This window comes from Sphaeramia orbicularis, chromosome 6, assembly GCF_902148855.1.
Source record: "Sphaeramia orbicularis chromosome 6, fSphaOr1.1, whole genome shotgun sequence".
Taxonomy (NCBI): domain Eukaryota; kingdom Metazoa; phylum Chordata; class Actinopteri; order Kurtiformes; family Apogonidae; genus Sphaeramia; species Sphaeramia orbicularis.
Genome location: NC_043962.1, coordinates 40719910 through 40745810, shown reverse-complemented (window position 1 = coordinate 40745810; position 25901 = coordinate 40719910). Strand labels below are relative to the sequence as shown.

Below are 25901 nucleotides of genomic sequence, written 5' to 3'. Positions count from 1 at the left end.
AACACGAATCCGGAGTAAGGAGTCTTTTTCCTGGGTATGTAACAGCTGGTTAAACTAAATAATATTATTAGTATTAGAGTTAGGAGCAGTGAAGGGTGTTTGTTTGGGAAGGGGGTGCTTTGCGTTAGCAGTCTGCAGTCTTTTGTATGGTGAAATGAATTGAAGGGGCTTTTTCTGCGCGTAAACGGCACCAGAATAGCCCAAAACAGAAGGTGTTTGGTGGTAAAAGGTGTAGCTGCTGGTTGGCTGTGGTGCTAAACAGTATAACCCGGGTTGTGTTGTGCCAATCTGTGGCATCCCGCTGTCTTGAAGTCGAAACATTGTGGTCTGCAGGGTTGTGTGAGCATGGAACGCTTGTTTGCAAATGGATCGGTAGGGGGAGGGAGTTGTTGTGGTGAGACAGGTTAGACATTTTACTCTGCCACTATTGAAGTAAACAAAGAATAGGGTTCAGGGGGAGGAAAGCGCAGCCGTCTTCATGTGGAAGACAATGTGGGCTTTGCGTGTGCGTGTTTTGGGGACGCGGGGAATGGCGTGGCTAAGCCGTGCCGATGTTTCCATACAGCTACGCCGTAGTTCCCGTTCCGTTTGACTTTGGCATTGTTTAGTAAGGGCAACTGGATCCGCTCCTGCCGCCGAGAAAAGATGCAATATTAGCCGCCCAGGCCCTCCTTGGCCCTGCCCCCCCACCCTCATCCATGTGTTGGTGCAAAGCGTCAAGTAAAAGGCTGATGCGTGTTAATGCCGTGAACCCTTTTGTTTGTGGAGTGGACTGCCAGCAAAATACCCACGTCGACCGACGCGGAGTGCAGGGGCTAGCTCCGGTGTTGTGGGGGGGGGGGATCTCCACGGCCCCGCACTGCGTTCTATAGCACGCCTTTACACCAAACTTGTGCATTTGACTTGCAAAGCTGTCGAGGATACACTTCTATGTCGTGTGTTGAAACATTACAACCGGCTGGATTTTCACTCGTTTTTTTTTTTTTTTTTTTTTGAAAAGAGAGCAGAATAAATGCGGGTAATATATATATATAGAGAGAGGGGGGTGGAGGGGGGGGGGGGACCCCGTCGAGAAAGCCGAGTGTTGTGTATTTGCATGTGTGTTCGTGTGTGTGCTGCTGCAGCCCACGGTCGCAGCTGAATCCCCCTGCCTGGCTGGAAGGAGGAATCCCGGGCTGGTGTTGCAGCTCCGCCTGTCGTGGGCGATGGTTTATTTTGGAAGTTCCACCTTTTCTGGATTTGTAAGAAAGACAGTGAGCGATGATTGGCTGAAGGGTTTCGAAAGAGGCGGGACGTACGTGCAAAGGCACACATACAGCCCCCTCCCTCCATAGCGCCCCCCCCCCCTCTATGGTCACGTGTCACCAAACTCCAGGAAGTATGTATGCATAGATAGATAGATAGATAGATAGGTAGATAGATAGAATTATTTATTTAACCCCTTCATGCATAGTGGTCACTATAGTGGACAGTTATTCTCCAGCTGTTCTCTTGTATATTCATGGGTTTTGTTGTTTTAGTTCCATATCAGCCAACACTGGACACTTACGCACATCCAAAACACTGCAATCCATACAATTACTGTAACTTTGCTGTTCTTGATAAACCTGATCTACAGTAACATGTTTTAGGGTAAATCAATTGCTAATTGTTATTAGACTGTAATTAACAGTTTTCTGAAACAAAAAGTTTTTTTTTTTTTTTTTTTTTTGCATATCCTCCTGAGACCCAGCAATGCATTTTGTCCTCCGCAGGGGACAAAAGTTTGACAGTTTAATTTAAAAAATATTGTCCATTGCAAAGGACGTTCCATTAAAAAATCAATCAATAAATAAAATAATTTTTAAAATGTATCTGAAAAAACTGTTGCATTATGCAGTTTCCAATCAAGACAAATTTTTAATGTAAAAATAGCTAAAATTGTCAGTTTCTTGGGTCTCAGGAGGATATTATCTCCATGAAATGAGTAATAACTAGTATTTGAGTATGATAAAATGTGATCATCATTCCATACACTGACATTCACACCATTACTGTAACTTTGCTGCTCTTGATAAATCTGATCTGCAGTAACATGTTTGAGTGGAAATCAATTTCTAATTGTTAATGAGACTGTAATTAACTGTTTTCTGAAAAAAAAAAGTTGTTTTTTTGTTTTTTTGCATATCGTCCTGAGACCCAGCAATGCAATGTGTCTTGTATAGGGGACAGAAGTTTGACAGTTTAACTAAAATGCTGTCCATTGCAAAGGACATTCCATTAAAAAAATCAATCAATAAAAAATATTTTAAAAATGTATCTGAAAAAACTTGTATTATGCAGTTTCCAATCAAGACAATTTTTTAGTGTAAAAAAGCTAAAATTGTCAATTTCCTGGGTCTCAGGAGGATATTATCTCCATGAAATGAGTAATATCTAGTATTTGAGTAGAATAAAATGTGAGAAAACATCAGATTAGCGGCATTAAAAATGTTTTTATTGTGTAGTTTTCACATAGTATATCACTTTCTGATGATGAGTTTTAAATACATGTTTCTTTGCGTCAAAAATTAAACGCATGTCCAGCTGAGTGGACATTTTTGTAACTCCATGAAAAATAGGTTCATTAAAAAAAAAAAAAAAAAAAATCAATTGCACTGTTTTTTTCATGCCAAAAGAGAAATAAAAACACTCAAGAAAAAAATATTGACTAAGGTTCTCATAATTCATGCATGAAAGGGTTAATTAGATATGTTCTTTGTTTGTTTATTTATTTATTGTTATTTGTATTTTATTTTATCTTTCCCCAAGGGTAGGGAACAGGTTTTTGTTTTTTGTTTTTTTTTAATTCAAGTTTTTATTGAACTTTTCATAGGCTTGGTACATGGCAAACTTAACCCTTTCATGCATGAATTATGAGAACCTTAGTCAATATTTTTTTCTTGAGTGTTTATATTCCTCTTTAGGCATGAAAAAACAATGCAATTCAATTTTTTTTATTTTTTTATTTTTTTATTTTTTAATGAACCTATTTTTCATGGAGGTACAAAAATGTCCACTCAGCTGGACACCATGTGTTTAAATTTTGAAGCAAAGAAACATGTATTTAAAACTCATCATCAAAGTGATAGACTGTGTGAAAACTATGAAATACAAATATTTTTAATGCAGCTAATCTGATGTTTTCTCACATTTTATCATACTCAAATACTAGTTATTACTCATTTCATGGAGATAATATCCTCCTGAGACCCAGGAAACTGACAATTTTAGCTATTTTCATATTAAAAATTTGTCTTGATTGGAAACTGCATAATGCAACAGTTTTTTCAGATGCATTTTAAAAATTGTTTTTATTTATTGATTGATTTTTTTAATGGAATGTCCTTTGCAATGGACAGTATTTTTTAAGTTAAACTGTCAAACATTTGTCCCCTGCGGAGGACAAAATGCATTGCTGGGTCTCAGGAGGATATGCAAAAAAAAAACAACAACTTTTTGTGTCAGAAAACTGTTAATTACAGTCTAATAATTAGCAATTGATTTACCCTAAAACATGCTACTGTACAGTAGATCAGGTTTATCAAGAGCAGCAAAGTTACAGTAATTGTATGGATTGCAGTGTTTTGGATGTGCATAAGTGTCCACTGTGTTGGCTGATATGGAACTAAAACAACAAAACCCATGAATATACAAGAGAACAGCTGGAGAATAACTGTCCACTGTGATGACCACTATGCATGAAAGGGTTAATATGTTTCTCCATACAAGAACAGGTAGTATATAATTAACAATTAACTCTGGTGACAGACTTGACATATTCTTTATCTCATAAACATAACAGATCAAAAATAAATAGATAGAATGTTTTTAAGAAAAATATCTTATTTCTGTTTCCAACTTCTTAAATGCAATTTTTTTCCTCTTATCTTTCACTTTGTGAGAACACTTTTCACCATTTTCTGACATTTAACACATTAAAATATAATGAGGCCATGCCATGCTCCTCCACATACTTTCACGAAAATTGCTGCTACAGTTTAGGCATAATCCTGTAGAAACACTGACATTAGAGGACTGTCAGGCCTTTGCAGATGTAACCTTAGTTGTTATTATGATGCTTGTATGGTTGTTATTTACCACAGCTACAGAAAAACCATAGGGTGCTGAGCACATTTACTCTGAAGCTTGAAATAGTTTTGCAAAATGACTTGCACCTTATTGAAACTCAAGCAATGCACACAAACCATTACATTACCTACTATTCACTGTACCGAAAGGAGACTTGGTACACTTTTATTCACATAGCATATAGCTTTCATCAACATTTTAAGAGGATAAAATAATGAACATTTATTGATTTAAAAAAAAAAAAAAAAAAAATCCAGTGCAAAAAAGGCAATAAAAAACAGAATTTATACAAAATGCTGTTTATAGAATCTTTGAAGTATAAAGTTAATTTTACTTCCCTAGTGCTTACAACAGTGTTACAATGATCTAAAATGTTATAACTAATGTGTTTTTTAATTCCGTGTTTCATGCAGTAACTTCTTTTGACTTATAATTTGATCATTTCCACATGTAAATATTATATTTTATTACAAAAAAAAAAACATCTTATCTATCTCAAATGAAAACAGACGTGGTGTATCAGTCCCTAAAAAAGAAGTTTGTCTAATCAGTTCAGAACAAACAGGAAACACTGTGAAGGAACAAGTGGTAGAAGCTTTTTTTAATCACCAAACCCACAGCCGTAATCCACTCTGGATTTCTTATCCAGGAAGACGCTGATGATAAAGAAATAATGTCCCAGCATCGGTCTATCAAACGTCTGTACTGTGTACATTGATGAATACATAACACAGGCTGGATGCTCACACCACAGGCATTGTCGCGCTTCAAGTCAAAATGGGCGTGCAGGGTAAGTGTACGGTAATTCTTTGACTGACAGTCCAAACTCAGAATCAGGATCCATCCCCCCGCCCTTATGCGGATCCTGAAGACAAACTGACCAATGGTGTTAGAGAAGGGGAGGGACGATAAATAGCAACCACGCCCCCTCTACAGCTAACCGAACGGAGATTGTTTTCCTCTGTCGGGGGAGATTTTCACTTTACAGCTCACAGCTTGAATTGTTTATTTTATAAATCACACGTCTCTGATAAGTTGATTTTCGCACACCCTTCGCTTCGGTGTCTTTTCCGGCTAGAGTTTTTGTGGCCATCCTTACACATAACGGATTATCATAGCAGCATCAACGAACTTCAGCTTGCTATTAAGGAGAGGGGTGAGTTTAGCTGGATTCATTCAGTAAGCTAACATACCTATCGTTAGCAGCCGTTTTAAGTCAACCAAACGGGGGAGTGTGTGTTTGTTTGCGTGTCGCATGTTCACGTCTAGACCTAATATGGACACTCAGAAATCGAACACAAATTATGCGGATCACCAATTTCAGCAACAGCTAACCAAGTCGTTGGTAGTTAGCTGCATGTGCTTCCTTGCTAACCCCGGACAGTGGTCGGTCTCGGGCGACTCATGTTGTTTACATTAGCTAGCAGCTAGCTTGAAGCATACAACAGATGCCAACAAAACAAGTTATCGGTGAAGTTGGTGAAATTAATCGCTTTGATATACTTTATAGCTGAGAGACGAATGCAGACCTCAAGCGAGTCCGCTACTTTTTCTGCTTACCTGCCTGAAATGGAGTGTAATTTGCTATAGTCCTGCGCCACGCTCTAAATGGCGGGCGGGGGGAAAGCGACGTGCGGTACGCTAACACAGGCTAACTCGAGGTCGGTGCTTGTGTTGCAGCCTAGGCCGTAATAGGGATGTGAAAGGCTGTTATCGAGTAGTTACATTGTGTTTGAATCCAACAGACATAGCTGCATTTACTTGTACGTGACTGTAACGTTACTACACCGACTGAAGCTGGTGTAGCTATAAATACGTCAGCCTAGCTTTCATTGGCTGCGGCTGTTGAGGGCGAGTGTTTTGTCGGTGAGCAGCCGTGTGCAGCTCCACAGTCGGAGGAACAAGCGCTGCTATCACACGGACACTTCAGCCCCACTCTCTTTGTGTCTCTTAGCTCGGTGTTCGGTTTTTAATATCTCGTCTTCCGCTGACCTTTTTTGTGTCGTGAACGCCATTCATTTAGTGGCCCAGAAGTTAACGCTGTCTTGAGGAAGTTGTGAATGGCAGACTAGCTCCCACGTTCCCACAGCACCTGTTTGTTGCGTCGGTGACGTAAGGTTGCTATAGATTTCATTGGCTGTGAGGACTGCAACTTTTACATTCAGTGCAAATTCACATTTGGATGCACTGAAGGTTACTTGTCGACATCAGGATTCGCTTCTGCAATGAATGAGTCCCTTGACATTCAGTGCGAGTGCAGTCGTTACAATAACACACATGAGCCCAAACGTGATAGAAATGCTAGCATACTTTCCATGTTCTGTCATTTAGTTTAAGCCAAATCAAGTGTTTTGTTATAGTGTAAGAAATCATACAAGGGTTATCAAATGAAGACAATCTACAGTGTCTTTTAATAGACTTTGTATTTTAAAGAGCTGCAACCGATTAATCGATTAGGTGCTTGAAGCCAATGCAAAAATTCCTGATTCGATTAATTGACTCGAATTGATTGAAGGGAGATATTCTATTGCAGTTTTCCTGAATTGAAGCTTCTTTGTCTGTCACAATAAGCGTCCGTGTGAAACACAACAGTGGAACCAATGTTTAACAGCAGAGAAATGAAGGAAACAAAGCTTTGATTCAGGAGAATTGTGGTTGAATGGTTTTTTTGGATCACTTTGAGTCGATTAACGGGTTGCAGCTATAATTTAATGTCATCATCTAACAGAGAAATCCTTAAAAACAAACAGTTGAAAAGTCACTAATCTGAATTTTAAGACATAAAATATATTAAATATGATAGAGATATGTGGATTAGGCCTGCCTTCATGCATTTTATCCTGTGTTCACATCAGGCGCATCACCAAAGCGAGACAGAACATGAAACATAAATTGCATTCATAATCATCTTAAAAATGTTACATTTAACTTGTTGAAACCTGCAGAAACCTGTAAATTCTGACATGTCCAGACTTAAATTATGGATATAATTCATGTAACATTGCTGAATTAAGTAATATTTCGTGCATTGTGTGCTGTGTCCCGTTTTAGGTATTTTCTTCCCTTGCCGACAGAAGTGGGTTTGCTGGCACAGTTTATTCATAACTGTAGTTGGGGGAAAATGACATAAGTTCCACCACAAATTATTGAATAAAACCCATCACTGGATTTAATATGTTCTGATAAATTGACATTGACACTGATCTGCTAGTGTTAAACAGAACCCATACGCTTTCTTTTGTCAGGTCTCTCAGCTCTCACGAGTATGAGTTCATAATGAAGAGGCGACTGGAGGATCAGGAAACGGTTTTTGCGTCCCAGCAGAGGCGCCTTGCTGGCAACGCTGAGGCTTTCCAGCATCGTGTCCTGGCCCCTGCTCCAGCCCCAGCTGTGTATGAGGCTGTGTCTGAAAACATGCAGCCCACAGCAGGCGTCCAGTACTCCGTCCCCCAAGGATACCAGGTACACAGTTTACCCTTTTCACAATTTGCTCTTTTCAGAGTCGTGTAAAACATATGCTTCTTTTAACTTAAAACTTGATCACACAGCAGTTTTTATTCACTCCTCACTTGGGCTGTCATGAGTCCTACTGCACTTGTACAAGCTGTCAGCATGTCAAACTTTATAACAACTAATTGCTGTTCACCTACTATAGTTTCACAAGTGCCTCTGCTTCCCCCAGGTTCCCACCGTGGCTCAGAACAGTGGAGGGCATGGACACACTCCGAGCCCAGCTGTCCACAGCAGTTCCCACCACCACAGTCCTGCAGTCCAATCGCATGGACCTTCAGTGATGTCAGGACATGGCCATACAGCTGCTCCTCCAGCCTCTGTGCAGGGTCAGCAGCAGTTCCAGAGGCTCAAGGTTGGTCAGCTAGTTTTATTTTGACAGGTTTCTACTGCGGTCATGTTAATGTTGTTGTGCTTTCAAACAACAGAAGTTACAACCAAAAATGTACTGAGTTGTAATAAAATTGGAGTTTTCAATTTCTAGTTGTTTGAGCGTGAGTTCAGCTATGGTGGATTTACCTTTTTTTTTTTTTTTTTTTAAACCATATATGAATTAGTCTTATGATTATCAGAGCATTCATCAAATGCTAGTGAAGTGTCTCAATTTGCAGTGATAGCTCAGAAACTTTTAACAATAAGTGTAATGGGGGTGGCATTTGTTAATTAAAGGGTTTAGCCCAGGGTTCAGCTCAGATTAATGTATTGTCTTGTTCCGTGCATCTGGTTAATTAATGTTGCAATCAGGCCCAATGCCAAAACCACAGAAGGAAAAGAGATTGGCAGATTGATTTAACTGATTTCCCATCCTGTCTCTCCCTTAGGTGGAAGATGCTTTGTCTTACTTGGACCAAGTGAAACTGCAGTTTGGCAACCAGCCTCAGGTCTACAATGACTTTCTGGACATAATGAAAGAGTTCAAGTCGCAAAGGTACGGCCATTGTTATATTTTGGACAACTTATTTTGGGTTATTACAGACAGAGATTTGACTTTTTGTTTAAAATCACTTCATGTTATTTCGAAATGTGTAATTTTACTTTTTACTTCATAATACAAGAAAGGACGTGGAATTTAAAAGCTGAGTTCCATTAGTCAGATAAGATGACAATACTGTCATGCAGAGGCTCCAAAAACATCAGAGAAACTGACGCAAAGGTCATTTAAAGTCCAACAACACAGAGGGGTTATGTTAGACTGTAAAATCAATATGTGGGTTATTTAGTACAACAAGTGGCAGATTGAAAAAGTCTTGTGTCTCATCTAGAAAACCCATCTCTACCACTGATATCAAGTGTTAACACTATTATCAACAGGTTAGATTCTGTTTTATTCTCTACTCTCTCTCAACGTCTGTATGTTGGGGTATGGGGTGCATTGGGGTCACTTGTTGTCACTGTTCACATTTTCACATATGAAATGCTCACAATTAAATTAAGTCAGGCGAGAGTTGTGTCTGTGCAGCAGTGAGGCATGAGGCAAATAGGAAATGGCATCAGGAAAGCATCATAAACTCTGCAAATTTCAATGCAAATGTAATGAATACCTATGCAATTGGCCTTAATGTTTATACAGCGCGAGAAAGTAGAGCTTTATTTTTACAGGACTTTTTAAAACGCAGCTACAAAGTTCAGTGCACACACATAAAACCAATTGAATACATTAATACGGTAAGAATACATTTATTATATAGTTAGGAATAATGTCCAAGAAGAAAAGAGAAGAAACGTCATAAAACACAGATGTGGGTTTATGACTGTGTGTGCTGGAAGACTGGTGTAGGTAATATGATATATATTTGGAAAAGGAATTTGAGAATGCAGAATACAAGACCTGTCTGACAATAGTTTAGTACTACCCGTATTTGTTCATTGTAGTATTCTGTATTTTTCTAGTATTGATACCCCGGGGGTCATCAGCAGAGTGTCCCAGCTCTTCAAAGGTCACCCTGACCTCATCATGGGGTTCAACACCTTCCTGCCTCCTGGCTACAAGATTGAAGTCCAGACCAATGACCTGGTTAATGTGACCACGCCTGGTCAGATCCACCACATCACCCCGCATGGTATTTCAGTCCAGAACATCCCCATAACAGGAGCAGCTACCCAACATCCACCCCAGCTCCCCTCTGCTGCAACCACCAGCGCTCCCCCACTCCTAACCCAGCCGACACCTGCCAAGATGAGCAAGGTGAGTCACAAAGTCAGAAAACCCCCCCCAGAAATGTCACCTCAATAGCAATAAAAGGCCTGCTTCACTCATGTTGTAAGATGTGATAAAACCACTCTGCACTGGAGTATAATTAATTGGTTTAATTGCAATGTTTTCCACAAAATTGTTTAAAAAAAATTGCCAAACTGACATCCTCATCCAGTCAAAAACTTAGAACCTCTAAATATGAAAATCTATCAAGTGCAGCAGTGTTTTAAAGCTACATCTCACTTCATCTCAACTGCATCTTGAAGGCTGTCAAAAGATCATTAATGTGTAAGTAAATCAGCAACTTACTAGACTGTAAAATGGTTATGACACTTCAGTGAAATTTTGAGGTTTTTTTTTTTCTCTTCAAAAGCCAAGAAAGTTATGTCAAGTTACACCATTAAGAATAAGAGATAAATGGATAATAACAAAAGTTTTGACAGTGATGTAGTTGAGAATATAAATGTAAGAATAATATAATAGTAGAAATTCTTAGTTCTGACAGATCTCAGCCTTACTCTTTTGAGACCCTGTATCAAAGGTACCTGGAACAGATGAGACTTGAGATGTGAAGATAAAAAGCAGCTTTATCTAATGTTTGTGTTCAGTATGTTAACACTGAGCGGTTACATTTCCATCACACATATAGCACCAAAACCACCAGTGATTGTCTCACTGATAAAACCATTTCAGAAAGTAATGTGCACCTCTACACTGTCACTGTGCTTTTTAGTAGAGGTTAGACAGAGGGAGGAGGGAGGGGATCTGTGACAGTCATAAACAGATCGAACTGCAAATTAGGATGAAAACCAAGGGTAGCGTGGTTCTCTGTTTGTATCTAAACATCGGCTGCAGTGGTAAAGTAGTGAAATCAACAAAATTAGTACGAAACCACTGCTGGTACAACTTCATCTCCTCACAGACAGGCTGTGGCACTGTGTGATTTTATAACAGCTTTACAATAGGAGCAAAAACATCTGTTTCTTTGTCAAAAAAATGGATTATCAGCTTAGGTATTTAAAGGAGTGTTATAGATGTAAAACATAACTCAGATTCAGGTCTATGCTGTAGTGTTCTAGTGAAGGGAGGATGTGTTCTGTGTGTGTGTATTATATATATTATATACAGTATATGTGTCTGTGTGCATGTGTGTGTATATATATGTATATGTGCCTTCTCTTGTAGTCTTAGTTAAAATACTGAGTTTTATTGAAGTAATTTTCAAAAGGTCAGTGAAATGACAGAATTTGATATATTTAAAGCTGACTCTTTACTGTGAATTTTTGCATTTGCTTGAAGTATTAAATCATAAATACAACATATATTTTCAGATATTTATATGTAGTCTTTGTCATTAACATCCTGCATAAATCCAGAAGAAAACATAACCTGCACCGTCCCTGCCTTTCACAGCCTCTTCAGCCCCAGGCAATGACACCAACCAGTCAGAGCAATCCGTCCATCCCTGCGTACCCATCTCCTCGCTCCCCACCCATGCAGCTCCACCCACCTCTCAGCGGGACACCCACCGGCCCACCCATGCAGAACAACCAGCCCGTAGAGTTCAACCACGCCATCAACTACGTCAACAAAATCAAGAACCGCTTCCAGGGCCAACCTGACATCTACAAAGCCTTCCTGGAGATCCTCCACACGTACCAGGTTACTACGAAAACACAGCACACAGCAACTGTTCACGCTGCACTTGCATCAGAATGTGCATTTGTCATTTACAGGGTTCCCACAGGGTCTTAAAAAGTCTTAAAAGTCTTGAATTTACAAATCTGCATTTAATACCTTAAAAAAGTCTTTCAAAGGCAGTAAATTTGATATGGTAGGTCTTAAGTTATGTTGCTATAAATTTGCTCAGTGTACTGTGTTTAAATGTGTCTGAGAAATCTACTTCGTATGCTCAGTTCCAACCTGACAATTTATATTGAAATTAGGAACCAGTTATCACTAACTTGGCAGCCCCTGGTGAGAAATTACTCGAACAATGGGAATTAAGGTGTTAGAGTAAATAAATACATTTTCATAAATTCTAGGAGTCACAAATTTTTTGCCAGTATGGCTGTGAAATGGGCATTCAGTTCTGTTCAAAGTAGTCTTAAAAAGTTCTTAAAAAGTCTTAAATTTAACTTGTAGAAACACGTAGGAACCCTGCATTTAGAACATCACTGATAGCATCACTTGTGCTCTCCCACCACAGAAAGAGCAGCGTAATGCCAAGGAGGCGGGTGGGAACTACACTCCAGCTCTGACGGAGCAGGAGGTGTACGCTCAGGTGGCCAGGCTCTTCAAAAACCAAGAGGATCTGCTCTCAGAGTTTGGACAGTTCCTCCCTGACGCAAACAGCTCAGTGGTGAGTGGTGGATTAAAGAGCTACAACAATGTGTAAAGTTTGCATGGAATGCATTGATGTGTACTGTTTACATTCACCCCCAAATGTGCCCAAGTATGTAGAATATAAAGCTTTATCATGAGCAGTTATCAGCTGTTTGTTTATGTATATATAGGCCTATGAAGTTAAACAACACACATTTCATTAACATTTCATTAAGCTCATATAAGCAACTTCTATTAGATGAATAATGTAAGTGAATTTCTGATTACAGTCGATTGAAAAAAACCATATCCGTTGTTAGCTGTGATACTTAATAGCTGGACATAGTAAATAACACCTTCCTTATTTATAGACATACACTGCATAAATGTTTAGGAATGTTATAGTGATATAAGCCTTTTAGTACAGAGTGCTTTATTTTTTATGTTAGGAGATTTCTTAAATGAATACTTCATTCCCATTGTATTTTGTAAGTTGTATATTGTATTTTTTTGTGTGTTTTTTTTTTTTGCCGTTTCAGAATCTGCTGCTAAACGGTCATTGTCCTTGTAACAGTGACAATAAAGGCCTGCTCTATTCTATTCTGTTGTATTTTAGGGCTTTTTAAATATTTTTACAGGTCAGTTTGTACAGTAGTACAGAGACCATGTTCACTTCTTAATGTTGTGTATTTTTATGCAGCTCTTAAATAAGACCACAGCGGAGAAAGCGGAGTCTGTACGAAACGACCATGGTGGTACCGCCAAAAAACTGCAGCTCAACAACAAGCAGAGGCCTAATCAGAATGGCTGCCAGATCCGTCGGCATCCAGCTCCGGGGACCACACCCCCCGTCAAGGTTGGCCTGCTCCACCTAGTCTCCGCTTACTGATGTTTTAATTGACTCCTGACTTACTCCTTTGTCTTACCATATATACAATTACTGGATTGTTGTGTAATGATTGCACCTGTGTGTCTTTGTTGTTGTTTGGGTAACGCTACAGAAGAAGCCCAAGTTACTGAATTTGAAGGATTCCTCAGTGGCAGAGGCCAGTAAACATGGCGTTGGAACAGAGTCGCTGTTCTTTGAGAAGGTGAGTTATTAGTTTTATTAAAAAAAAAAAAAAATTAAATTAAATCTAATCTGTATGTAAGATCCAAATAGTAAAAAAAAATCACTAATTTATACAGAAAGCTCAATTTCAAGGTATATATCCTTAACTCATACATAATTTTGTAATGTTTGATAGGCATTTATGTGTCTTTAAGGTTATATGAACTTCCATTTCCTAGAGCTGTTTTATTACATATTTTGTATACGACCAGGATGGTTTGATACAAATGTATTCCTCAACCCAGGTGCGTAAAGCCTTGCGAAGTGCAGAAGCCTATGACAACTTCCTGCGTTGTCTGGTCATCTTTAATCAGGAGGTGATCTCCAGGGCTGAACTGGTGCAGCTGGTGCTGCCCTTTTTAGGGTGAGTGCTCAGGCCTCATATTTGGGTCACGAGACTGTTACTTATTATGCCATTTTATCTGATAGGTGTTTTTGCTCTAATACTCTTCTCTGAAACAGAAAATTCCCAGAGCTGTTCAATTGGTTTAAGAACTTCCTGGGATATCGGGAAATGTCCCACATCGAAACGTACCCTAAGGAACGGGCCACTGAAGGCATCGCCATGGAGATAGATTATGCTTCCTGTAAAAGATTGGGCTCCAGTTACAGAGCCCTCCCCAAAAGTTACCAGCAGCCCAAGTGCACCGGCAGAACTCCACTATGTAAAGAGGTGAGAAAAAAAGAATAGGAGCAAGCATCATTAACAATTATGAACTGAATTATTAATTAGATTAGATTAGATAAGACTTAATTGATCCCACAATGGGGAAATTAAATGGTCAAGGCAACAGAACAAAGTGCAAGAAAAAAAATGTACATGCATAAAGATTGTGCAAAATACAAACAATAAAAAAATAGTAATAAGTTATAAAACTGTAACGACTATATACATGTTTACAACAGGGTGGAATTGCAATATGGCGGACAATAATTGCATATTTTGTTCTTCTTGCTCATTTTGACTACACTGAATTGTTAGACTTTTGGGAAAAAAAATCATACACGCATAAACGTACATAAACAGTGCTTTGTCAAGTTCATGAACAAAATAATGTCATAGAACTTTTCAGAATTGTAAGTGCAGCGCTCACAGATGACAGAGTGCTTGTTTCTGATGTGTCCAGGTCTTAAACGACACCTGGGTGTCCTTCCCGTCCTGGTCTGAAGACTCCACGTTCGTCAGCTCCAAGAAAACTCAGTACGAGGAGCATATCTACAGATGTGAGGATGAACGCTTTGAGGTGAGGAAGGATGTAACGGCTTTTCTTTGACGGTGACATCACATTGGATTTCTACCTGGCTGCTTAATGGCTCTACCGAGGATAGAACATAATCCTAAACCTATTTCCTTTTTCTGGAGTCATTTCTTGTAATCGTCCTAAAACATTTCAGTTCTGAGACTCATTAATTGAAGCTGCAGTGTACTGTAGATGTGATGAGCAATGCACCTGACCCCCTTTTTCTGTTTATAGAGACACTCCTTAGAGGCCAACACCAGAAATATTTGGAAATGAATGACACAAAACTGCAAAGTGTGCTTCATGATATGTTATATAAATAAGATAAGGATAGAAAAAGTGATGCATGTCTCTCTCCACAGCTGGATGTGGTGTTGGAGACAAACCTAGCTACCATTAGAGTCCTGGAGACAGTACAGCGAAAATTGTCCCGCATGTCCGCAGAGGAGCAGGCTAAGTTCCGCTTGGATAACACACTGGGAGGATCCTCTGAAGTCGTGCATCGCAAGGCCATCCAGAGGATATATGGGGACAAGGCACCAGACATCATCGATGGCCTGAAGAAAAACCCTGCGGTCTCTGTTCCTATTGTGTTGAAGAGGTATATGTTGGTCTCACAGAAAGATTTTGAATGATCCTTGACCTCATTATCTTTTTAAATACATTGAAGATTCTTGATTTCACCATGTAGTGGAGAACCAAATCCTCTTGGTTTCATATAGCAGTAAAAGTGTGAAGACCAGGTTCTTTATGGCCAAAACTGACTATTTGATCTGCAGCTCATAAATACACTAATCCACAGTGGGGAAGAAAAGCCAATTTGATGTTGGAGTGGAGGATAAAGACAATCGCTCCTGAGAGTCCGTGTGCTACAGGCGGCATTCTCTATCATCACAAAAAGAATAAGCAAATGCATCAACCAGAGGAGCTGCTTGGTTGTTTTCTCTGTAAACCGCTCACAATACTGTAAATAGAACACTGCTCTCTAAAATGCAGCAGATGTAAGGGTTTATTATACATGATAGTGATGCAGCAAGACAGTAGCAACACTCAAAGTCTTTTAACTGTAGTTTGAATGTTCCAGTTTTTGAATTTAATTTTTTATGTCAATGACTTTTTATTCAGTTTGTTTGTCTCATATCTCGATGAGATATAAGACACGACGAACCTTGATGAGGTTTGTTGTGTACATTGCTTTGACCATCTCCTTTTGTCATCAGGTTAAAGACCAAGGAGGAAGAGTGGCGGGAAGCCCAACGAGGCTTTAACAAGATCTGGAGAGAACAGAACGAGAAGTATTACCTCAAGTCACTAGACCATCAAGGCATCAACTTCAAACAGAATGACACCAAAGTGCTTCGATCCAAGTCCCTGCTGAATGAAATCGAGAGCATATACGATGAAGTAAATATTTCTTCAGTTTTGCTCATTAATGTTATCGAAAAAATAACAAAGGGTTAGGTTTATTTATTATATACAGGGTTCCTGCGGGGTCTTAAATATCTTGAATTTACAAATCTATATTTAATACCTTAAAAAGTCTTTAAAAGGTATTAAGTTTGATATGGTAGGTCTTAAGTTATGTTACCATAAACTTGTTGGCTGTATTGTGTTTAAATGTGTCTGGGAAATGTCCAAACTGTAAAGAAAGTAATGTTAGTCTGCTCAGTTCCACCCATTCCAACCTGACAATTTATACTGAAATTAGGGTCCAATTATTGCTAACTTTGCAGCCCCTGGTGGGAATCAAGGCATTGGAGTAAATAAATGTTTTCCTCAATTCTAGGATTCACAAATTTTTGCCAGTGTGGCTATTAAATAGGCTGTGAAAGGGACATTAAATTTTGTTCTAAGTAGTCTTAAAAAGTCTTAAATTTGACTTGTAGAAACCTGTAGGGACCCTGTATATATCATTAGCTGCTTTTGAAAACTGAATCTAAGACATTGTCATGTCTCTGCTTTGCAGCGCCAAGAGCAAGCGTCTGAGGAGAACGCCTCGCCACCTACAGGTCCACATCTGACCCTGGCCTACGAGGACAGTCAGATCCTGGAGGATGCAGCAGCGCTCATTATCCACCACGTCAAAAGACAGACCAGCATACAGAAGGAGGACAAATACAAAATCAAACAGATCATTTACCACTTTATCCCAGACATGCTGTTTGCTCAGCGTGGTGAGCTCTCTGATGTAGAGGAGGAGGAAGAAGAAGAGGAGATGGAGCTAGAAGAAGGTGCTTCCAAAAAGCACAACGGTGTCCCCGGCAGCGGGAGCCCTTCCAAGTCGAAGCTGCTGTTCAGCAACACAGCGGCGCAGAAGCTGCGAGGCTGTGACGATGCTTATAATCTCTTCTACGTCAACAACAACTGGTATATCTTTCTGCGTTTGCACCAGACATTATGCACACGTCTGCTTCGGCTGTACAGCCAGGCAGAACGCCAGATCGAAGAGGAGGTCCGAGAGCGAGACTGGGAGAGGGAAGTCCTGGGACTGAAGAAGGAGAAAAATGACAATCCAGCCATCCAGCTGAGATTGAAGGAGCCCAGTGAGTAAAAACACTTTTGTATATTTATTTCCTATATTCCAAAATTGGCGCATTTTCCATTTTTTGCTTTTCCTGTTGGAGGCAGTTAATGTTTCTACTGATTTTTCATATTCCTCATACAAGCACAAGCAATGTGCTAACATTAGGGAAAAAAGTTTTTGTTTTTGTTGGGTTTTTTTTTTTGTTGTTTTTTTTTTAAGTCTGAAAATCCAATAATTAGAATTTTAATCCTTAAAATGCCGCAAAATGTCTAAAAGAGATTGAGTGTCAGATTCACACATGCACATTGTCTTAGGGTCCAGTTGTTTGTTCCATACTGTTCCTGTTGTAGATGAGCAGATGACAGGGGAATAGGGAAAATAATTTTCACAGAAAAACGCCTCAAAGTTTTCTACCTCTAAACTATTCATTCAGTTAATAGACTGATACCATGGATGTAGGCAACAGACAGCTGTTAGCACAGAAAAGGAGTTGGTTCATGTCAACAAACACCTGAACCTTTGCACAAAACAGACTCCAACACAAACTTTAAGTCATCAAAAAGTCTTTAGTTAAACTTGACAAAACCTGCAGAAACACTGTTATTTAATGAGCAAAGAACCTGTCAAATCAGAATGAGCCCTGGTCCCTTAAAGTAATCGCTGTCTTTCTGTCTCTCATATGCCGAGTTATTTAGCTGTCTCTTGTTGGGAATTTTTTCTCTAGTGGACATAGAGGTTGAAGATTACTACTCCGCCTTCCTGGAGATGGTGAGGAATTTGCTGGACGGAAACATGGAGGCTTCTCAGTATGAAGATTCACTGAGGGAAATGTTCACCATTCACGCCTACATCGCTTTTACAATGGACAAACTCATCCAGAGCATCGTCCGGCAGGTATGCATCTGTTGTTCTCAGACCTGGATCGATCAGAGTTTATTTATAGAGCACCACATCATAACAAAAGGGATCTCATGACGCTTTACATTTAGAGCTGGTCGAATTAGTCTCTTAAGCCAATTCAAAGACTGAAACAGAATCTTCCAGGAGAAAACACTTGGTGACAGTGACAAAGAGAAACATCCTTTTAATAGGCAGAAACCTGGAGCAGACCCTGACTCTAGAGGATGGTCGTCTGCCTTGACCAGTTGGGGTTAAAGAGAGAGGGGTAGAGGAAGAGAGAGAGATTGGTGAAGTGGAAGAAGGGGGTAGATAGGGGGAGACACATGGATGCACAGCAAAGTGAATACTAACTGTTAAAAACTAGAACTGCTGTTGCTGTAGAGTTCATTTAAAGGTCACAACAAGCCTCCCTTTAGACAATGCCAGCCATTCTGTTTTTAAATAGTGGTTTTTCCATGTCAAACTCCCTTGCTTCTCTCCTTGCAGCTCCAGCACATAGTAAGTGATGAAATCTGCGTCCAGGTGACAGACCTGTATCTGGCAGAAAGCGCTAATGGGGCTAGCGGAGGAACCGTGTCCACCCAGTCCTCCAGGAGCTCTGTGGAGGCCATCTACCAGAGAAAAGCTGAGCATCTCATGTCTGACGAGAACTGTTTCAAGGTATTAAATAAATCAAGTTCAAGTACAAGGTCCTGCACTTGAAGTGACTTGAAAAGTTGTGAGAGTATGAGGGATTAATCAATTTACATAAATGCATAGAATATGGAAATGAGTTACTTTAAGAAGAAGTACTTAAAATGGATAGTTTTCCACAAGGTTGCAGCCATGGGGCTTAATTCAGATACACATTTGTTTACTGCAGTACACTGTGGATTCTACATGTTTTCATGAATGAAAAGAACTTATTTTCGTGCACATTGATAAGTTCTTGTCATGCATAAACACAGTGACAACCAAGAGTAAATAAATGCAATGCCTCCAGACATCACATTGGCTTTATCATGAGAAATGCTTCAGTGTAAAATGATGTGACAGAGCACCTGCTAATGATTTAGAACAGTCGATGTTGTTTTTGATGTTGCTCTTTGTCCTCCTTCAATGCTATGATCATGTAAAGCCACTTAAGAACCACCTGCGAATGAACCCCATTTGACCCACTGTTTCATTCTGTAGCCGATAACCTATTCTGCTCTCTAAAGTTTACTCAGTTTCTTTCAAAATAGCCAGGTAAAAATATCAGATCCATTTTAGAAAGAGATGACTGAAAACTGTGTGATACCCGTTGTTTATGTTGACTTTTCTGACATTTACTCAAATAAGTAAGAAGCACTACTTCTCAAGAGGGTAATTTTAGTGTGAAATGTTTCATCCAGTTCCGGTGAACCCTCAAGGTGAAATTTAATGAGCTTCTACGTGAACTAACACTTAAAAAATCACTTAATGACGCCTCTGTCATTTCGTCAGGTGATGTTTCTGAGGAACAGAGGCCAGGTGCAGCTCACAGTGGAGCTGCTCGACACAGAAGAGGAAAACTCAGACGAGCCCATGGAGGCTGAGGTGAGAAACTTGACATGTCACAGTAGGCGGTTTGGTTTCACTGTCATGAGCATAAATAGTCTGACTTTTTTTATTTCCAGTAAGGATGAGAAGGACCTCAAGTAAACCCAAACTGAATTCCAAACACTTACAAATGTTTGGCAATGATGCTCCATTCAAGAATTTTATGCCGCGTTTCCACTACGTGGTATCAGCTGGACTCAACTCGACTCGGCCTTTTTGCATTTGCATTACAAAAAAGGACCTGGAGTCTGGTACCCGGTACTAGTTTTTTTGGTATCACCTCCGCCGAGGTTCCAGGACTGGGGAACAGATACTAAAATGAGACCACTGATTGGTCAGAGAGTCGTTTCTGTGACCCGCCGTTTAACAAAAAACACATGCGGAAGTTTACAGTAAATATAGCGGTAGGTTAATCCACATGATAAAAGCCCGCGAGACTTACACCATGGTCGGTCGAGAAGGTTCAGACGTAAAAATTCAGCGTGAGCTTGACGAGAGAACATGCAACGAGCGAGTTTATCAGCAACTCTCTGAGGAGACGACATGGAAGTAACGCGCCGCATTGCCATGACGTCCAGGTACTCTAAAGTCAGTAGTATCCTGTAATGGAAACAGTCGCCAGGAATAGGACCTGGTACCCAAGTCGAGCTGAGCCGAGTCGAGCCGGTTCCACGTAGTGGAAACGCGGCATTAGGGATCATTGATCTCTAGAAGCAGCACTGACTGATGCTGATCACCAGGATATTTCAAACCTCTATCGTGTAGCATTATTTATTTATCTATCCTCAGCAAAATTCTATACTAAGCATTAAAGTGTAGAAATGAGATGAGTAGTGATGTGAAAGCATCATGGATTGACAACTGTGTATTTACTGGCAAGTGCAATATGAAGACCCAGCTTAAACCATAGCACATTACGCTTGGTAACTGGGAAACCAGTGAAACCCTTTTTGTTGTTGGAATGGCTCTTCTGATCAGCCTCTATCATACTGTTAAGAACAAATACCCATAGTGGCAGTTATTGACCAATAGCAGTAATATTTTTAGTTTTTTGCTTTTTTTTTTACTTATAGTACATTGTTAGCCTCATAGCATAATCGCCTAAGTCATATTTTTCAGGTCATAGCCAGTGATGCAAAATGACGCAGCATTGTTAGGAGAGTCAAGTTACACAGATGTCACAATTTGGTCAAAAATATGACTTTGGCATTTATGCGATGAGGCTAATGATATGTAAGTGTTGCAAATAAAAGCTGTCGTGTGTTTGCATTTCTTCTAGTAAGAAGGTCCCTTTTCTCCAGCTACAGTGAAACTACTAGTAAGGACCCTTTGGCAGCCTTTTGGACATGCTGACACAACAGTACACTTCACATAAATAATTTCTACTTAAATTGCTTTTGTGTTTGCAGCGGTGGTCTGATTATGTTGGACGTTACTTGAACCCAGATTCCACCACTCCTGAGCTGAGAGAGCACCTCGCTCGGAAGCCCGTTTTTCTGCCCAGGTAGGCGTGAATTCAGTTTGGTCTCAATGCTTAAGGTTTAGTTGTTCAACACGTCTTTTCCAGGTGAAAGTCAAAATGGCATTTATTGATTTGTTCTGAGACATCTCTCTCTTCTCGTATTTGTATTCAGGAATCTGAGGCGGATCAGGAAGTATCAGAAGGGCAGGGAGCAGTTGGACAAAGAGGCCTGTGAAGGTGGAAAGAAGTCCCTGGAGAAAGAGAAAATGGAATGCATGTTCAAGCTCAACTCTTACAAGATGGTCTACGTTTTTAAGTCTGAGGACTACATGTACAGACGCACTGCCCTGTTACGAGCACACCAGGTACTCACATGACCACAGATACCCGTTTAGAAAAGACGGTGCGAATGGCGAGAATTTAATTATTTTTTTATTCATGGTGTAATTATAGTGTTTATCTATTTCTAGATGTATTATAGTATCTTCATTTCACTGTTAAAAATTGATTTGGCCATAAAAGTTGGAAGTCCAACAAAGACTGTTAAAAGAGTAAAAATATGCATGAAGAAAAAACGTCACTACACATTTCCACATAAATTAGAGTGCTTGCACAGGTCTTGAAAGTCTTAAAACGTATGGAATTTTGAAATGCAGTTTTCCTTGAAAAGTCTGGAATTTTGTGTGAAAGTCTTAATGCAGTATGGACACAGGTTTTTTTCATAGTTAAATTTTAGAGTATGCTCAAAGGCACATAATTCTGTAAAATAAGAAATACACTAGGAAAACATAAAAAAACTGATATGATTTCACTAACTGGTTGGTACTGGAATGATTCTGGTGAAACTTGTTTGTGTGATATTCATGCACTTTTGTGATTTTCATATGTTTTGAAAACGTTTCTATCAGTAAAACATAATTTACTGGGAATTATGCATTCATTAATTCATTCATTCATGCATTTATTAAAACTTTATTTGACCTTTTCTACTACAGACAATAGGTACAATCTCAACCAGAAAAGTAGGCACATAAGTATAAAAGTATATAAAGTCAAGGTCTTGGGGGAAAAAATAGCAGTTTTGAAAAAATCTGGAAAAGGTTTGTAAATTTTATTTGGATTAAGAGCAAGCACCCTGTAAATCAAATCAAATTTTATGTGTATGTAGTGCCACATCATAACAAGAATTATCGTATGACGCTTCACATTTAGAGCTGGTCTAAACCAGACTTAAGCCACTTCACAGACACCAACAGAATCCTCCAGGATTAAACACTTGGTGACAGTGACGAGGAAAAACTTCCTTTTAACAGGCAGAAACCTGTAGCAGACAGACACACAGATGGGGGTGGGATAGGGGGAAACACACGGAGTACAAAGTACAGATACCCATAGCTGTTAACTGTTAATACCACTACCCCAAGTACTAACAGTGGATATACTACTACTGTAGTTATTATTAACCAACAATAGAAACCTCTTACATCCCAGTGGTCAAATGTTAAAGTAAAATGACATCCCACATGTCATTTTACATTTTTGGTTAAACAGATAGTGTCAGTTTCTTATCTCATCTGATCAAAATTCAGTTTTGGAACATAAAAGTATATCCTGTAACATTATTTTCCTGTTACCTTTCCAGTTCTGCAGGTCACAGTGTTGAAACATAAGCCATTCCATGGGTTACATTTGTAGGATTTTTTCAGAGGTGGAAGTTACAAATCACGTTTGTGGTTCATGTCATTTCCCCCTGCATGTCAAAGTTTGAGGTTTTAAGCTACATCACCCTTTAGGGGCAGGAACATGTTGTAACGTTATGTCAGCATTTGTGTTTGGTTTAGTTTGTGACTGAGTTGAACTTTTGTGACATTTGTGTTTGGTTTAGTTTGTGACTGAGTTGAACTTTTGTGACATTTTACCCTGGAGGTAACACCTTACTGTGTGTCTCAACAGATGTTTAGCATTTCCTTTTAAAGTGAGGGGAGCTCTGAAGTAAAAAAATAAATAAAAAGATGACGATCCTGGTTCAGAAATGTGCTGCACCAGGATCAATGAGAGCACTTGTTAGGTCAGGGTTAATGTCATTACACTGGTTGATTTGTGTCCATTTTAAAACGATTCTTGATCCATAACACACTGGTGATGGTAGACGGAACAATTTGTCTGATGTAAAATACATTATATTTTGTATTTCCAGTAAGTCAAGTCAGGAATAGTATAGTAGAGCTATACATTTTTTTTTTCTTTTGGGGCCATTAGTGATTATTAGTATTCAAGGTGACTGAGAACAGATCGTCGGAACCAATATATCTGCACCAAATTTAAAACAAAGTTTATGATGAAATAATAATCCTGATTTTTATCCTGTTAAGCTTTTTAAAAGAGAGTTTTAAGCCTTATGTTACAACAAAAAATAGGTATGCAGGGAGCATGTCTTAATAAAAAAAAAGAGCTTTTTATGAAGTAAAAATAAAAGGAGCAAAACCTAAATTTGTGCTGAAATGATGGTCTTATTTTAGCTGCACCAGACTGTGGTGTTGAAAGAAGAGTTGCTCAGTATGTCACCAAGTGGAAGCTGCATCAGAGCCAAAATAGCTTTTAAATTATATTATTCTGTTAGATAAAAATACATATACTTCTAACTGATGAGTACAGGCCATGATAAAGTCCTGAATCTTAACATGCTGAATGTAACCTCCCTGTCTTTTCTCCACAGTCACATGAGCGGGTGAGCACACGGCTGCACAAACGCTTCCAGGCCTGGGTGGAGGCATGGGTCAAGGAGCACGTCACCCGCGACATGAGCGCCGAGACTAACAAGTGGCTGATGGGCGAAGGGCGAGACGGCTTTTTACCGTGCACCACCAGCCGCCAACCTGAGGTCCTCCACTTCATGAACATCAACAAATACCGCGTCAAATACAACACATCCACCAAGGCTCCGTAGCCGAGCTGGAGGCGGGAACAGAAACAGGACAGAGACTCATTTCTGTTTTCAAAGTCATACAGGTCAGGAGTAGACATAGGGACAAGGGCGCGTTCATGTGTTTTTAAGGCCGACATGGGAGCACAATTAAGCTAGCTACCGTGTATGTTGCACCCGGGGCGGCAGGATTACCGATTTTTACCAGCGTTTTTAGCTGGGCCCATTTTTTCACAGGGCCTTTGGTGCCAAAACTTAGGAATGGTCATGTCCCAGTCACGGAGCTGAGCTCACACCAGCACTCAGAGCCACTTCTCAAAAAAACCTCCCTGAGCCTGTAAGGCAGCGCTCAGGGACATGAACATTGAGCCTGTGAGAGAAAGAGTGGTGCTTTTTGTACTTAATCACATCTGAAGCCATCAGAGTAAAAAAACTGATCGAAATCAATCACAGGGATTTCTCTATGATAGTGTTATTTTACAGTATCCATGGAAACAATGTGGTGGACAAGTGCACTTATTCAGGAAGAGGAAAATGTTTTATTAGAAAGTTTTGGAGGGAGCTCGACAAAGTCTGGCACTCGATAGATCTGGTTCAGACATTCCTGCGTTAAGGCCAAATCACAAATATGTATCTATCACAAAATGGAAAAAGAGTTCCTTTTCCAAAACACATGGCAGCATTATTAGAAACTGTGCCTGAGCCCCAGACAGTTTTGTCAGGTTAAGATCAAAAAGCACTGTCGCATCTTATTAGAAAAAAGAAAAACAAAACAAAAAATAGCCTCACAACACTGTTTGGTCTCAGCCTGTAAATTGTATAGCTCGTGAATGTCAGATACTGACATGTATTCCAGTTTAAGTGTTGTGTATATATATACATATATATATTATATATAGTTCTATTAACACACATGATCCTCGCCGCCCTGGTAGTCAACCTTTTTTAAATGTTGCTGGCAAACGCCCTCTGCCAATACACCAGCTTTTACACATGTGCACACACATACACACACACACTCACACACACACTCATCTCATTCTGGGAGGACTGTCCACATGCCGTTCACCTTGTAAATACACTGTAAATAGTCTCAGACTTTTTATGACAGATCTGTGTTGTTGTGCTAGTAATACTTTCCAAGCTTACTGTGGACTTTAGTGATAAATGGCTAAAGTTAGTATGTATATGAAAAAGACAAATGCAAGACCATTTATTACAGTTTTTACCAAAGGGAGTTGATTATAAAAAAAATAGCTGTTTTCCCCCTTTGTGTGTTCCTTTATGTCTTTTCTTTTTAATTTCTGTAGTAAAAACGTGGAGAAGTAGAAATGTATCCAGGTCTTTCAGTTTTTATATAAGAAAAATAACACTTTTTTTTTCTTTTGAATGTGACATTTGGTTTAGTAAAAAAAAGAAAAAGGAAAAAAAAAAAAATCACTGCCCCCCTTTTGAAACCCAGCACTGTCCGTGGTGCTGGTAGGACTCGTTTCAATGTTCGGTAAAAAGACTCCACAACGGTCTCACCTTGTGATGCACGCTCCACTCCCTGGATAGATTTCTGCTGCAAACATCAACCACACCATATTTTTGATAATGGAAGAAGTCACACAAGCATGTCTTTAGTCCCTTTATTTAGACATTATTTAAAGTAATAATAAAATGACATTTGTAGCCTACGTAGCTCTTTGTGACGTCGAGTGTTTTATTTATTCATCTGTTAACTTTTACCGTTGATGCTCCATCCAACTGCTGAAGAATTTCTGTTCAGCTTTTGTCAAAACATTCAGCTTCTTTAAACAGGAACCATTCCAACAAAAACAACCTCTGCATTGGATAAATTCAGCAGAATATCTGGAATAGTCTGTCTCTGTGTGAAATGCCTAAAAACAGCTGCAAACTATCACTTTGAATGTTTAACCCATCAGTTAACAGTACAGCGTACAAAAACTATTCCCTTCAGATCCTGCAGGGGGAGTCCTCACACTGTCCTGGACATCTTTAACCCAAGGATCATTCCCGGAGAAGGCTGAATAGAGAC

The 25901-nt window shown here is 39.5% G+C and overlaps 1 protein-coding gene across 4 annotated transcripts; it reads left to right on the top strand.

Annotated features, from left to right (window-relative positions):
* On the top strand, positions 1–25543 carry sin3aa (SIN3 transcription regulator family member Aa). Of its 4 annotated transcripts, none has more exons than XM_030136392.1 (21): positions 1–34; positions 7356–7572; positions 7793–7975; positions 8442–8548; positions 9511–9805; positions 11228–11476; positions 12024–12176; positions 12840–12995; positions 13141–13230; positions 13496–13614; positions 13713–13923; positions 14378–14494; positions 14854–15092; positions 15712–15895; positions 16458–17034; positions 17740–17909; positions 18402–18575; positions 19380–19472; positions 20885–20979; positions 21110–21302; positions 23654–25543. In XM_030136392.1, the coding sequence occupies exons 2-21, from the start codon at positions 7387–7389 to the stop codon at positions 23882–23884; spliced, it is 3822 nt and encodes a 1273-aa protein (XP_029992252.1). In that variant the 5' UTR covers positions 1–34; positions 7356–7386; the 3' UTR covers positions 23885–25543. The 4 variants fall into 4 exon arrangements, with proteins under 4 accessions (XP_029992252.1, XP_029992254.1, XP_029992255.1 ...); XM_030136394.1 differs by lacking the exon at positions 1–34 and adding an exon at positions 5028–5266 and having other exon boundaries at positions 13144–13230; XM_030136391.1 differs by lacking the exon at positions 1–34 and adding an exon at positions 5029–5266.
* The last annotated feature ends 358 nt before the right edge of the window (positions 25544–25901 follow it).

What these genes read in the sequence shown, in the direction of transcription:
- sin3aa (XM_030136392.1), top strand. Translation starts at nt 7,387, where the DNA reads ATGAAGAGGCGACTGGAGGATCAGGAAACGGTTTTTGCGTCCCAGCAG. An exon ending in CACCTGCCAAGATGAGCAAG is followed by an intron (nt 9,806 to 11,227) that starts GTGAGTCACAAA and finishes TGCCTTTCACAG; the next exon opens with CCTCTTCAGCCCCAGGCAAT. An exon ending in GGACCACACCCCCCGTCAAG is followed by an intron (nt 12,996 to 13,140) that starts GTTGGCCTGCTC and finishes GTAACGCTACAG; the next exon opens with AAGAAGCCCAAGTTACTGAA.